General features: G+C 47.3%; 1 protein-coding gene across 1 annotated transcript in view; it reads left to right on the forward strand.

Moving 5' to 3' along the window:
* Positions 1-14627, forward strand: part of Phc2 (polyhomeotic homolog 2 (Drosophila)) — a 96284-nt gene that overhangs the window by 45410 nt on the left and 36247 nt on the right. The window contains exons 3-7 of the mRNA XM_013020511.1: positions 2422-2580; positions 3502-3579; positions 4123-4287; positions 6013-6099; positions 7187-7499. Coding sequence (XP_012875965.1) covers positions 2422-2580; positions 3502-3579; positions 4123-4287; positions 6013-6099; positions 7187-7499 — 802 coding nt within the window. The remainder of the gene's footprint in view (positions 1-2421; positions 2581-3501; positions 3580-4122; positions 4288-6012; positions 6100-7186; positions 7500-14627) is intronic.

The following is a 14627-nucleotide window of genomic DNA, read 5'->3' on the forward strand; positions in this document are numbered from 1 at the left end:
AGGAAATACTGCAAGATGGGTCCATTCAAGGAAGTTGGAGGAACAGAGAATAAATACATAGATGACTAGGAGAAAAATAACCAAAAAACAATAAAAGCTCCTTTTCTCCATGATGGTGTGAATACAAGAATGTTATTTTGAGAGAACATATGTTTGAACATACAAAAGCCCAGAAAAGAAAGCCAATGACTGGTTGCTGCTCTGTTGCACCCCAAATTCATTATCTCAATAATCACTGCCTAAGGAATAAATCTAAATTTTTTCAAAGATAGAGGGCCAAAAAATAAAGCTCAAGGTCTTTTGTCTTTGAAGCATTTTCCTTTTCCCCTAAGATTTGCTAAGTGTCATGTAAATGCCTTCTGGGTGATTCCATACTGTTCCAAAATGCAGTCAGGATTGTGCACTTCCATTTGCTCAATACCTAGCTCTGTAGCATTTTGCCTTCTGATCATCTCCAATTAGCCTCAGAACTGTCTGAGGCTATTCAGGTAAAGAAAAAAATTGAACCTAAACACTCCAGGAACCTCAAGTAGATAATGTTTATTGTGATTCACAATATCTTGTTGAGGTTCTTGGTCCTTTGAGCAGATAAGAAGCCACAACTGAGAAATGTTTACTGTAAGTAACTTTGCCTTGTAGTTTGTATATACTAGAAGAGTAAGTTCATCCTGAATTGGCCCTCGGCCCAAATATGAGGATAAGGGAGAAGCCACAGCAGACAATGTGAAGCCTGAAAAATCTGGTTAAAGAAGACAACCTTGAGATACTGTCTTTGCTCCCAGTTATATTCACACTTAATCAAACCACTTTTCTTGCTCTCAACCTTGCCTTGCCCTGCCCACAGTTCCTTCCCTTGGCCCTTTCACACAGGATATTTTAGCTTGGTGCCAGCATCTGGCAGGAAACATGCTTGCTCCTACTACCCACAAAACTGCAGGCAAAGGGGGCTGGAGGACTCTGCCCGCATTGTCCTCTGTACTCTAGTGGACCCATTGGGGCTCCGCTTGATTCCATTCATTGGCACCCCTGATGAGGAGGCGTCACAGAGCCTTAGCTGCTGCTGGGGATGTCACTTTCAAGAGTCTAAGGAAAATAAGCTCAGGTGAGGCAGCAATGGTGAAAAAGAATAGAGTTCATATAAACAGGATCAGAAAGGGTGAGAATGAGGGATACTTACACAAGCACTGGGAGACACTAGGACTACAGAAGATCTATAACCTTAGCCTGCTTTCATAGAAACACAAGTCTGAGCCCAGAGCTTTCACCAGGAGCTGCCTAAAAATCACACTAAGTTGGGGACATCTTGACCAGAGGCTCAATTGTGAGACAGGGCCCAAGAAGGAGCAGTCTTGGACCAGAGACAAGTTGGCTAGAGTCTGGCCAGGGCCAGGGCCAGTACAGGACATTAGCTGTGAAGAAAGGGCAGGAGAAGAAAGATCTGTCTCTAAGCCTCATGAGAAAGCAGGAGTCTCAGGACTATGGGAGGCACTCACTTTCCTTTGTTCCTGGTTGATGGGGGATTTGAAAACAAAAGCCTTTTATTATTTCCTAGAGACTGCTGTTCAACTAGAGGTGGGGAATATCTAGCTCATGGGCCAAACAAGGCCTGAAAAATCATTTGATATATGACAGGACAGACATGTTCACTTCTTGTCAGCTGTCCGCAGCCATCTGTCTATATTGATAATTTTTGATAGCTCAAGTGATGTTATATTCAAATGGCACTTGTCTGGAAGAAGGTTGTCCACCTCTGAAAACAATAAGGCTAAAGAAAGAGAGAGAGAGAGAGAGAGAATCTCTGCAAAGAAGAAGCAAAGAAAAGAAAAGGCTAGGGAAAGAAAGAAGGAATCAAAGGGAAATGTGCCAGTCCGGGGTCACAGGCATAGGCAGCAAGACAAAGACAACGTGAGAGACTGATAAGAACTCTCTGGGAGTTCTGGGCAGATCCTGGAGAGTGGCACCAAGTCGCCTTTTGAAGCCCTACCTTCTAGAGAGGCAGCTGCCTTCACATGAGTCTGAATTTGGCTGGCTTCTGCTGAATATGGAACAGGCTGGCTTGGATCTTCTTCTCAGCTCCTTTCTTCAGTCTGACTTCTGAACTTTGTCCTCATTTGAGGTAGTGGAGGTGGGGGCGCTACCCAAGCCTGGCGTAGGAACTCCACCTCCCTGAGAGTAGGTCAGGATGGTGGGGTGCTGACAACTGATTAGAAGCAAACATGTCAGGGAGGAGCCAAAGGCAGAGGTAAGACAGACAACATAGGCAGCTTGTACACAGCTCTCTCTTCTGCTCCTGGAGACAGGGAGATGGGTTATGGTGGGGTTTTTCTCCCAACCATTTGGTGAGCTGATGTCAACAAGGCATGACCACAGGGGTATGCTATGCAGCCACTTGATGCCCAGATACACTGTTGTCCTTCTCAGGTGATCCAGCAAGCCCTACACAGGCAGCCCAGCACAGCAGCTCAGTACCTGCAGCAGATGTATGCCGCCCAGCAGCAGCATCTCATGTTACAGACAGCAGCCCTGCAGCAGCAGCACCTCAGCAGTGCACAACTCCAGAGCCTGGCAGCTGTACAGCAGGTAAGCCATGGGAAGACCCTGGCTCCCAGGCTCCTTTCAAGGAATCTGGACAAGTGAGCAGAAGGGCAGGAAGCAGGCCCTGCCCCCAGGCTTCCCACCAGAGCTCCTTCCATAGAAGCATGGCTTGTCAGCACATCCATTACTCCAAGATGACACTGCTAGTGAGTGGCTGGAGCAGCTGCAGCCCTCACCAGCTGGCCCAGGGAGGAAGAGCTGAGGGAGTCTCTTTCACCACATCCCATGCTGTAGGGCAGGAACAGCAACCCCCAAGGAGATGCTCACAAAAAAATGGCATGCCAGCTCACTTGTCCACCTGCCCAGTTTACCTCTGTTCTATGAGAACATATTAATTTATACATTCATTCACTTGTCTCCTTGAAAGATCACAAGTAAACAGGAACTAAAATAGACAATGTTTTTAAATGTCTGTGATAAGCCCTATGAAAAAAGAACAAATTGCTATGACTGAGGGACAAGGAGGACAGCCCTAAACTCGGTGGACAGGGAATCACTCTCTTCTAGGGTCACATTAAAGCTAATTCCTTAAGGCTAAGAGCTTTCCAAGGGAAGAGGGACAGACTGGATATGCCAGACTGTGTGCACAACTCTCAGCATGGTACCATGGGCCATTGGGTAAGGTGGAGAGATGGGGAGAACTGGGGAATGCTGGGCAGTAGCGATGGCAAGCAGTCACAGTGCTTGGTGCTCATCTGCTCAGCAACCTTCTGGGTAGGTATCGTTATCTCTGCTTGTAAGAAGGGAGTCTGGGCCCTTGCTCAAGGCCATGTGGAGGCAGGCAAGTCTGGGCTTCAAAACTGATTTCCTGACCACTGTCCAATGCTTCCAGGAAGATAAGGACTCAAAAATGACTAAGGACAGAGGAGGCTGCAACACTAATGATAAGAGTTTGTTCTTTTTCAGGCAAGCCTGGTGGCCAACAGACAAGGGAGCACTTCTGGCAGCAGTGTGTCTGCACAGGCTCCAGTCCAGTCATCTTCGGTGAGTACTGGGTGTGAGTGACAGGCAAAGGCCACAGCTCTGCCTCCCCTCCCAAGAAGCTTTTGACTTCTTGGACCCCAATGTGGAGCATCCTTATCCATACAGGACCATGTATGGAGTATGTTGTTCTTGCCAGGAAAAAGCAATGTGAATCTCTTTCTAAGCCTTACATTAGCACCCTGTCATCTTTCCAAGGTTAAGGTGCTCTTGCTAGCTGGGGTCTTTCAACATCAGGTCCTCCCTGCAGTTTGGCACTTAGGCTTGAGATGGGGCAGTGCTCAAGGCAACTCCTAGGCCCAAGAACCAGGATACTGCATAAACCAAGGAACAGAAGACAGTGAGGGCAACAAATGGATGAGGAGCAGTCATGGTGGTGCATACCTATAACCTAGACTAAAGCAGAAGAGTCAGGAGTGCAAGAATAGCCTGAGCTACATAGTGAGTTCTAGACCAGCCTGGGCTACATAGGTTTAAAAAAAAAGGCATAAGGACACCATTCACCAAGAGCCTCCCATTTCCTTTTACTCATTTCTCCTGTATCAGATCAATCTGGCAGCCTCCCCAGCAGCAGCTCAGCTCATCAACCGGGCTCAAAGCGTCAACTCAGCCACAGCCTCTGGTCTTGCCCAACAAGCTGTGCTCTTGGGCAACACATCTTCTCCAGCTCTAACTGCAAGCCAAGCACAAATGTATCTCAGGGCACAGATGGTGAGTACCCACAATCTGGACTGTGACTCCTGGGCTAGGGGACACAAGCAGATAAGGTGGAAGACCAATATTAGTGATGGGAAGGAAGGACTGAGGGCCAGGAGAAACTGCAAGTGGGTAGAATAAAACAAGGTGGGCCTGGAAGGCTGAGGGAGAGCATGACATGATTTCCAGGACTACAAGAAGGATGGAGTTTTAATATGAGACTGAGAAAGCCACCAAGCATGCTTCCCTTCCCTGTCTTCCTAAAGTGAAACAGAATTGTTTCCTCATAAGAAACAATTTCTCAGAATTAAGAAGGACAGTACCTGAGCCGTGCCCAAAAGTTCTCATATACTCACACTGTAAGATGATGAGCAGACAGACACCAGGTACTGCACAGAAATGGGATTTTCCTCCTGGATACTTTCCTGGAAGGTCCATGGAAGAACTAGCCTCCTCCAGCTCAGGGGCCAAAGGTGCACTGCCACCCCTGGGGGTAGAGCTTCAGAGCCCACTGCTTGCTACTGCTTCCACTGCCATTCCCACTGGGCCCCCTTCTTCCTAGATCCTGGTAAGCTTCTTTGATCAGAACAGACACTGGTCACAGACAGGCTATGATCAGCATGCTTGAGTCTCTACTGTGTATCTGATCCTAAGGGATCCAGAAGACCTTAGGAGCCTAACAAGCATCTAATATTCAGAAGATGTCTTGGGACATTAGCAGCAGTCTCCAGGAGGCTAGGTGGGCTCCAACCAGAGTCAAATATCATACGTAATGCACTGAGGTGACTTATCCTTCTGCTGCTCAACACGCCATCTCAAAAGAGTACAGTCCTGCCCCTTCCTTTGCTCTGGTGGCTGGAACTTGGTGCTTGGAGCTTTTCTGATCTTGTTCCCACACTTTTGTTACCAGCTCTGAGCTCATCATTTAAGACACATCCATTGTCAGAGAATGCTTCCTGGACACAACATAAAACAGACTTCTGTTTCCCAACCTTGCCTCCACTTTACTGATCCCATGTCTCCCTCTGTGCCCCCAGTGGGGTCCTCATGCCTGTCTGCTGCCCCACAAAAGGAGGATTCACATGCACAGAGGAACAAGCCTCTGTGTATTAGCTGTAGGGAAAGCACAGGTGCTATCCACATGGACGCAGAACTAGACCCATGTGGAGTTTAAGATGCCAGCAGAGTCTAGGCCATTTGCCTCCTCTGCTACTGTAGCCTCTTGGTGCCTTGAATCAAAATTTGGCCAGAAAGTGGCCACCAGCACCTCTGATTTGATCCTTCTGGAGAGAAAGTCTTGTTCCAACCCAGCCCAGTGGTCAGGACTAGAAAATGATCTTCCAGTATCGGCCCAAGGATCCCAGCATATTTAGGAGATTAGTGACTTCAGTGCATGTTGGAAACACAGACTCCTCTAGGATGAGCCCCTCATAGAAGGTCCAGAGCCCCAGAGCAGCTCTTTTCCCCCACCTCTGTATCCTGCCACTGCCCAGCTTGGGTCAGTGAGCTATAAGCCTCCTGACACTCCACCCAATCCCCAGGCCTCCTACCCTTTCTTGCCTCCTGGTCCACTTGCCTAGCCACCCTTATGTCTATTCCCTGGCTCAACTGTTCTGCCCTGTGGCTGAGCTCACATTGGACAGGTAAAAGGCGCCTCGTTTCCTGTGATTCCAGGCCCAGCCAGGTAACCTGGTGCAGGTAGCTAGGAGCCTAGGCGGCACTGTTCCTTTGTCCCCTCAGCTCATCTTCACGCCCACGGCCACCGTCGCTACCGTGCAGCCTGAGCTCGGCACTGGCTCCCCCGCCCGGCCCCCTACCCCTGCCCAGGTGAGGACCCCATGCTGGTGGGAGGGAAGGGGGGTGGGCAGCACTGTAGATGGGTGGGGTGCTGGGAATGGGTAGTCCTGAAGGAGCTCTAGGTCTGTGCAAATGCTGAGCTCTTGTAGGGAAGCAGGTAAGCTGGACAGCCCAATGTTTCCAAGCACTCTTTCATGCCCATCCAGACAGCCTCAGCCACTCTTGACTTCATGTTGGTCCCTCAAATAGAGTAAAGTAGTCCAAGGGCAGTATATTGAGGCCTTCAGACCTTACACTGCTCCACCCCATCCCCAAGTAACTTGCTTTGTTGTTGCTTTGCCAGTAGAATTTCCCTTGGGTTACATTTGTCAACACAGTTAAGAGTGGGGAAGTGGGCACTGGAGAACGAGGATGAGTACTAAGCTCTTGCCTTCAGTAGCACATAGCTGCTATTATAGCTGTGAGAATCCTGGGGTAGCTGAGAAGAGACTTTCTCACTCTCATCTCCCACACCATCTCCACAACAGAGACCTAGGAGGTTAGAGGTGGGGAGGGGGAGGGAGGGATGACCAGTTTGCACAGCACCTGTATGTCCAGCAGAGGGCGCCAGGGACCATGCTGAGTAAGCACGTCTGTCTTAGAAAGCCTTGTGCTGGGGACAAGCTAATCCTTTACCTGATGGCCTTGCTGGTCAGTTAACTTTCACTTTTCCATGGCCTTATCCAGCGTAGGAAGCCCCATGCTTCACTGTGCCTGGAAATTACCTGAGTGTTATATATCCAATCCTGATAGTTTACAGATGGAATAGAAGGAAGATTCATGGAAAGGAGAGCCTACCCTCCTTTGCCCCAGCCTGGGTAGCAGTCGCTTCTCAGAATTCAGTTCCTTCTGCTGGTAGATCTGATTGCTAGTGACCTTTTTTGTCTTCTTTAGAAACTGTATCTGCTCCTGATTCCTCACTCAACCCCTAACTCACTCTCTTTCTCTCTTTCCAATTTTACAACCCACTATCCTGTTTGGCCATTCCTGGATCTATCCCTAACTCTTCCTGTCTTAGTTGTGTGTTGACATTACTCCTATCTCATTCTCTGGACTCCCATAGACCCCTCTTTTCCAGGTACAGAATCTGACCCTCCGAACACAGCAGACACCAGCTGCAGCAGCCTCGGGCCCTACCCCTACTCAGCCTGTCCTGCCCAACTTGGCCCTGAAACCCACCCCTGGCAGTAGCCAGCCTCTGCCTGCCCCTTCACAGGGCAGAAACACTGCTCAGGCTTCCCCTACAGGTGCTAAACCTGGCATAACTGACAGTGTGATGGAGCCTCTCAAGAAAGGAGATGGCAACAGCAGCCTGCCAGAGAGTATGGATGGCAGGGCTGGGCTCAGCCGGACAGTTCCTGCTGTAGCTGCCCACCCCCTCATTGCACCAGGTAAGGACTCCAAGAAGTACCAGCCACATCTCTTCCTCTACTATTTGTGTGTGTGTGTGAGAGAGAGAGAAAGAGAGAAAGACAAAGACAGAGAGACAGAGAGGGAGGGAGGGGGGAGGGAAAGAGAGAGAGCTAGTACTGGAGCTTGAACTCAAGAGTCTTGTGTTCTCACTTGCCTTTTTTGCTCCAAGCTCACTCCCTACTACTTGAGCCACACCCCCACTTTTTTCAAATTAATTGAAGGTAAGAGTCTGGAAGATTTATGTGCCTAGGCTGGCTCCAAACCGCAATTCTCAAATCTCAGCCTCATGAGTAGGTAGGATTATAGGCTTGAGCCAACAGAGCCTGGCTCCCTCTCCCATTCTTGAGGTGCTTACTAGCTCCTGATTCTGCTTCATTCTTCTAATGTAACCTTACAAGATGAAGTCACATGGATAGAAATCAGTGAGTCCTTCTTTATAATGGGCTCAGTGTTGAATTTGAGTACATGATTATAGCTCTTAATTCCAAGTGAACAGGCATTGTAGGATAGACTGTTTTGAAACTTCCTAGTAGGCGTCAAAAGGGACAGGAATTAGCCAGGAACGTGTGACAACCACTAGGGAGTTGGGAAGTGACCCATTTATTTTTCCTCATCCAGCAGAAACTTGTTGACTAATGTTTGCTAGTGGTGTTGCCACTTCTGAGTGTACAGATGGCAGTGAGATCAAGAAGGACAATCTGGGTGAGGAGACAGGAGCAGTACATCATAGTCTTCTCAGAGCTTTGAGCACTATGAGCACAGAGCCATCTGACCTTGGAGTGAAGAGCTACAGAAGTCTGCCAGTGAAGGCAACAACTGGAGGATTTTTTTTAAAGAACAAATCCAGCTGATTACTTACGGGGTAAATTCTACAAAGAGGATGATTCAGTATTCCCTGGCTAGACTTGTTCCTCCCTGCTAAACTTTTCCCAGAACTACCTATTACAGGCAATCTTTAATAGAAAAGTTTGCCAAGAGCCCTATAAGCCAGCCTTACCAGTCCACAGAACAAGACAAAGTTCTGTTATTTCAGAGAAACAAGTATAGTGGTAGACCATATGGTTTGGCATTAAAAAGAGAATTACTCTGCTCACCTTCCTAAGGAAATCACTGGCCCTCTGTCCTCATCCAGACCATTTTACAGTTCAGTATAACTGTGTGTGTGTATGTGTGTGTGTGTGTGTGTGTGTGTGTGTGTGTGTGTGTGTCTCCTAGAAGACATACTATATGCTTGTCACCAGACTTAAACCAAAATGGTTGGGGATACAGGTGTAGCTCAATAGTAAAATACTTGCCTAGCATACAAGAGGCTCTGGGTTTAATCCCCAGTATGAGGATAAAAAAAAAAGAAAAGGAAAATATGGTCAAAATATAATTTTTTGGGGGGGTCCGGTCGTGGGGCCCGAACGCTGGGCCTGGGCACTGTCCCTCAGCTCTTCAGCTCAAGGCTAGCACTCTACCACTTGAGTCACAGCGCCACTTCTGGCTTTTTTTTTTTTCATGCTTATGTGGTACTGAGGAATCAAACCTAGGGCCTCATGCATGCAAGGCAAGCGCTCTATCACTGAGCCACCTTCCCAGCCCTATAATTTCTTACTTAAAAGAGTATATGGGCAAAAGGAGGGAGCCAGATATACAAACAAATCTATGGGCACTTATGGCTAACTCTTCCACACAGGATAATTCTCTCTCAGAGAAAGTGGCATCTGAGTCTTTTTTAAAATGGAGTTACACTGTGAAGCCCAGGCTAACCTTGGACTTGTGATCCTTCTCCTGACTTCCTCTCCCAAAGGATGGGATTACAAGAGTATACCACTTCACAGTTTTGCACTTGAATCAGCGCATGAACAATGACCCAGCAGACAAATAGGAAAAGGCAGAAGGCAAAGTGTGAAAAGGCAATAGGAAGCACAGATTGAGCATGTGGTACTAACTTGGAGGAAAACAAAGCTAAAGCCATTTATTCACCTTTTTGAGATGTCAGACACCACTGAGATAAAGGGTCAGTAGCTGTCTTCCAGTGGTCACTGCTGAGCTGGGGTTGGAAATATTCCTCACTGTCTGGCATTGGTTTCTGCAGGGACAGGGCCAGCCTCTGCCTTTTATGGACAAAGAAGCTGAGGCTCAGAAGAGTAAAACTATGGAATCACACATTATGTTTAGAGCAACTTGAGACAGAGCTAGGACCTCTCAACCACATTCCCTCTATGTTCCCAAACCACAAACCCTAGAACAATATTCAAGACTTCCTAAGAACCCCATTGCTGCTCAGGCCAAAACTCAGCTTCTTTGTAAACCTAAGCCAGCCCCCTAAATCCTACAGAAGGCTCAAAAGAAAGATGTTCCTGTGTTCCTCCTGAGGCTGCTAGGCATCTCTGGGGTCTCAAGAAAATTTAACAGTGAAAAGGGACCAGCACTTAGTCTATCATATATCAGAGAATACAACAGGCATTTTACACACACCTCTTCTCTAAACCTTTAAAAGAGGCCTATAAACTGGGTGTGTCTTATCCATTTTACAAATGGGAAAACCAAGGCTCAGGGAGTTTCCCCAAGAACTCACTACACAACTCACTCAAGGTCACCCAGCTGCAGAACAGGGACTCAGCTCTACCCCTGGCACAGTGAGCTCCTGCATCTTTTATCATCAAGCCATGGGTAGCTCTCTTATAAGGACAAGGGGCTCTGCTGCCTTTCTTGTTTCCAGCCCATAGTTCAAAGAGCCTGGTGCTTCTAAGGCTGTTTGGGTTTCTAGAGCCAGATGGTGGGTTCTCTGCTCTTGAGCCCCAGGTTTGAGGTCCAGGGGCAAAGGTGTGGCTTGTGACTAGCAGTATTATAGCCATAATCCAGTGCAGAGACCATTAGCCCCACAGAACTTTCTATGGAGCAGCTGTAAGCTAAGTAGGACAAAGACCCTCTCCCCTAGAGACACAGATCAGTGGGCCTTGCATTGTTCCTGCCTCCCACTGTTGGTTCTATTCTTCCTTTCTCTCCCACCCCTTCCTCTCTGAAAGCCCTGACTCCCACCCCACAATTGGAAGGCAACTGGGGGAAGCATAGGAGCAGCAGATCCTCTCAGTGCCTCTGAACAAAGAGACTGAAATAATTCTTGCAGCTTGATGGGGGGGGGGGAGCAGCCTGAAGCAGCACCTATCCTGGGCTACACAGTTCCCCAGGCAAGGGTGACTTCTGGCCTTCTGCCCAGTGAGCCCAAGGTGTATGAACCATGGGAGGGAGGGGAGCCTGAGAGAGCAGAAAAGCAAAAGCAAGCTTGTTCATGGAAGGGAGGGAGGAAGGAAAGGAGAGAGAGAAAGACAGGGGAGAGGGAGGGGAGAGAGAGAGAGAGAGAGATCTAGCAGCAGTAAAGGGGCTAGAGCTCTGGTTTCATTTGTCATAGGTTTGTTTTTCTGGGTTGGTTTTTTTTTGTTTTGTTTTTGTTTTTTTTAAAGCTGGCTTGCTGATTGCCTCCAGGGAAAGTAGACAGGGGAGACTTCTGGGGTGCTAAGGGAAGTATGGCAGAGAGAAATTTGACATCCTGGGGGTATTTCCTCCCAAAGAGGCAAACCCTCTAGTCCCAGCTGGGACCGCTCCCACTGACAGCTGTTTGGGGGCAAAGCCCCTCCCCCATGGCAAGCTCCCTGCTGTTCCTGCTCCTGTCACCTTGGCAACCGGCTTCTTTAGGCTCTGCAAATAGAAAAGGTCCCTTATGCCCTGAAAGGGGGTGGGATGGGGGAGGGGAGCCAAGGGAGAGTGCCCAAGAGGGTTGTGCTGTGGAAGAGAAGGCAAAAGGTCTGGCCTTGCACTTCTTGAGGACAGGAGGACTGGATCACGGAGGGCAGAAGAAGGGCAGGCAGCAAGGGTCCTAGGGCCTGGCCTCTAGGGAAGCTGAGTCCCAAGGGAGCTGGGTCACGGCTCCAACTAGGAGGCTTGGTTCTTGAAGTCCTCCTTCTAGACGATAAACTCCAGGCTTTGGGTGACACTCAGACCCACAGGTGAGGAGAAAGTTGCTGACTGGGAGGGGGATGCTGTGATAAGACAGAGTTGTCAGGGTCATGGAAAATCCTGGCCCCTTTCTCCCTATCAGTTGTGCCTGCAGATGCCAGGCCTTTGTTTGGTATCCTCAGCTCACCTCAGGTCTCAGCTAAAGGGAGAATCTCTGTTGGGCAGGCCTGCCACATAGCTGCTTTGTTTTACCAGAGGGTGTTGTATGTGTGTGATAGTCTGGACAATGTGATGCTTGCTGGTTCTGAGAGTCTTATTTCCCTCCCAAAGCAGCCTCCAAACTGTGGGGTAGACACACTTTTTATTTAAGAGAATCCACTAAACAGTAAAGCATACAGGTGTGGGTCTGTTATCTAGCTGGAAAGCAAAACCTTGTCAATGCTGATGCTCAAATCATGAAACAAGCCAGAAAGTCATTTCAACTAGCCACTATAGGACAAAATTTAAATTACAAAGAATATCTTCTATTCAGGGGAAAAAATAATAAGAACATATAAATTACCAGTGTACAAGGTTTACAGTTTGCTTAGCATCCTTCACTGCCTCTGTGTGTATGTGTGTGTATACAAGTATACATGTATATGTTTATATCTGTGTGTCTTTGTGTGTAAGAAAGAGAAAGCTGGCTATGACATACAAAGGTCCCTTATTGAGCATTCCATCTTTCTGGAAGTTCTTGGCCTTAGGTTTCATTATACTTCTGGCTGCTGCCAGCCAATAGTAATAATTACCAGTTAATGACCAACCTAACTACTTTACCTACATATCTCATTCAATCCTAACAATGAGTATTATTTTAGTCCATGAATAAAAAAGATAGAGTTCACAATGAATAACTAGCTGTTGTCCCCAAATAGTATTTTATTCTATCTCTTTAACTACTCATTTCAGCTCAACAAATGGTTTTTAGCACCTATTCTTTACCACTTAGTATTCTGTGCCACCCATGCTATTCACCATGGAGGTTATAAAGATGAATAACAAAACTGGGCTCCAGTGGCTCAGGTCTATAATCCTAGCTACTTGAGAAGATAAGATTTAAGGATCATGTATTGAAACCATCCTGGACAGACAAATCCAAGTGACTCTTATTTCCAGTTAACCAGCAAAAAGCTGGAACTGGAGGCATGGCCCAAATGGTATAGTCAGTGGGAAGTGAAAGGTCAAGCAAGAGAGCAAGGCCCCGTGTTCAAGCCCCAGTATTGGCACAAAAATTAATTAATTTACAAAAATGTGAACAAGAGCTGAAATTCAACGAGGGGTAGAAATTGGAGTTATGATTTGAAAATTAGCCCATCTCAAGAGTGTCACTGGAGGATTATGTTAGCCTGTACTAGGAAGCATCTGAGCTCAGTGGCCATGTACTTATGTGACCATCTGTACGTCTTGTAGGACCTGTTCCTACTGTCCTTTCCCTTACCCCAACTGCCACTGGCCATGGATCTCCTGTGTGCTGTGTACCTGTGTTCCACCCTAACAGAAAGCTTGCCTGTTCCCACCTCCCAGGCACCTATTACCTGTCTGCCTACCAATGGCCTCTCAGTAGGTGTCCATCCCTCTTCTCTATCCCTCCCCATAGATTTGCAGCTTCTAGAAGGTATTTCTACTTGAATATCATCCTGCCTGTGTACAAACCTTCCTCATTTGCAGAACTTATGCACAACATTTAAAAAAAATTAAAAACGATGTCCTTTCCTCTACCTTTCCCAGATTCTGACCTCTGTCTGCAGCTGCAAGTCCTCCTGGAGCCTGGTTCACAGGCTCAGAGGCTTTTGTTGGAGAGGAAGTAGTGTGGTAGCAGGAAAAGCAGGACTTCAGTTAAGACCTAGTTTGGGACCCCAGTTTCATCACTTGCTGTTTAATACCCAGGATCAAGTTACTTAATCTCACTAAACCTCAGTTTCGTCATCTGTAAGACAGTTTTCCATTTGCCATAGCCCATAAACATGAATGAGAGACCTGCAGAAGAGGTCAGTAGAGAAATCTCACAACAGATGTTCAATCTCTTTCCCTCTTCATCTTCTTCCCTCCTATCACCACCCATCTTCTCACAGGTTGGTCACCAGGTTCTGATGACCTGTACTCTACTGGTTTCTTGCTTTGCTCAAGGATGACTGACAGGCTGACAGTGTATTTCCTCACTGGCCAAAAAGGGTCCAGTTGATGACTGCTGATGGGCTGACTTTCTGACTAAGTGAACCTTCAAGACTCCTCTTATACTCCCATGACATCTCCCAGATTGGTATGGCTTCCTCAGGCAGACCCATTGCTAGAGCAAGCATATAAGCTCTAGTCTCTTCTCCCACTTCACCTCTATGTGACTGACTTGCTCTGTACCTTTTATCTCCAGCATTCTGCCATCCCACACCCTTTTCATTATTTCTTTGATATTACTGCCAAAGTTCTCAGTAACCCTCAATGAATACTTGTGGACTTCTTGTAACCATTTATGCTTGCTGATCTGTTATTCCCTCAGCCATTAGCATTTGGTAAATGCACCATGCCTGATCCATCAAATGAAGTCAATTTCCCCTCAACTTTATGCATTGTGGAAGTCATTTGGAAATGACTCAGTTCTTGGTTGTAAAAAGGGGATACAGCTCAACTGCCTCATAGGCTTATTGTTAAAACATAAACAAAAATTATAAGAATTATTTGAGACGTTCAAAGCATAAAAATAGTAGGCAGTATTTAAGAATAGCTACCGTTTGCTGAGGATCTGCTAGGTGGCGAGCTTTGAGCAAATACTAGTCTGTCTGTCTTTCTCCCCCTCCCCCCTCCCCGTCTCTCCATCTCTCCCCTTCTCCATCTCTTTCTGTCTCTGTCTCTCTGTGTCTCTCACTATCTCTCTATCTCTTTAGTGAGGTTTGAACTTAAGGCCTCAATCTTGTTAGGCATGTGCTCTACCACTGAGTCACATCCTCCACCAGTTTTGTATCTGGTTATGCCTGAACTGATCTTAGCCTATTTTAGGCTTCCCCTAGCCAGGATGGCAGGCACATGCCACTATAAGTCCAGCTGTTGGTCAAGAAAGGGTCTCATGAACTTTTCTGCTTGGGTTGGCTTCAAAACATGATTCTCCTTATCTCAACTTTCCATGTAAC

Source organism: Dipodomys ordii, unplaced genomic scaffold, assembly GCF_000151885.1.
Source record: "Dipodomys ordii isolate 6190 unplaced genomic scaffold, Dord_2.0 Scaffold51, whole genome shotgun sequence".
NCBI lineage: Eukaryota > Metazoa > Chordata > Mammalia > Rodentia > Heteromyidae > Dipodomys > Dipodomys ordii.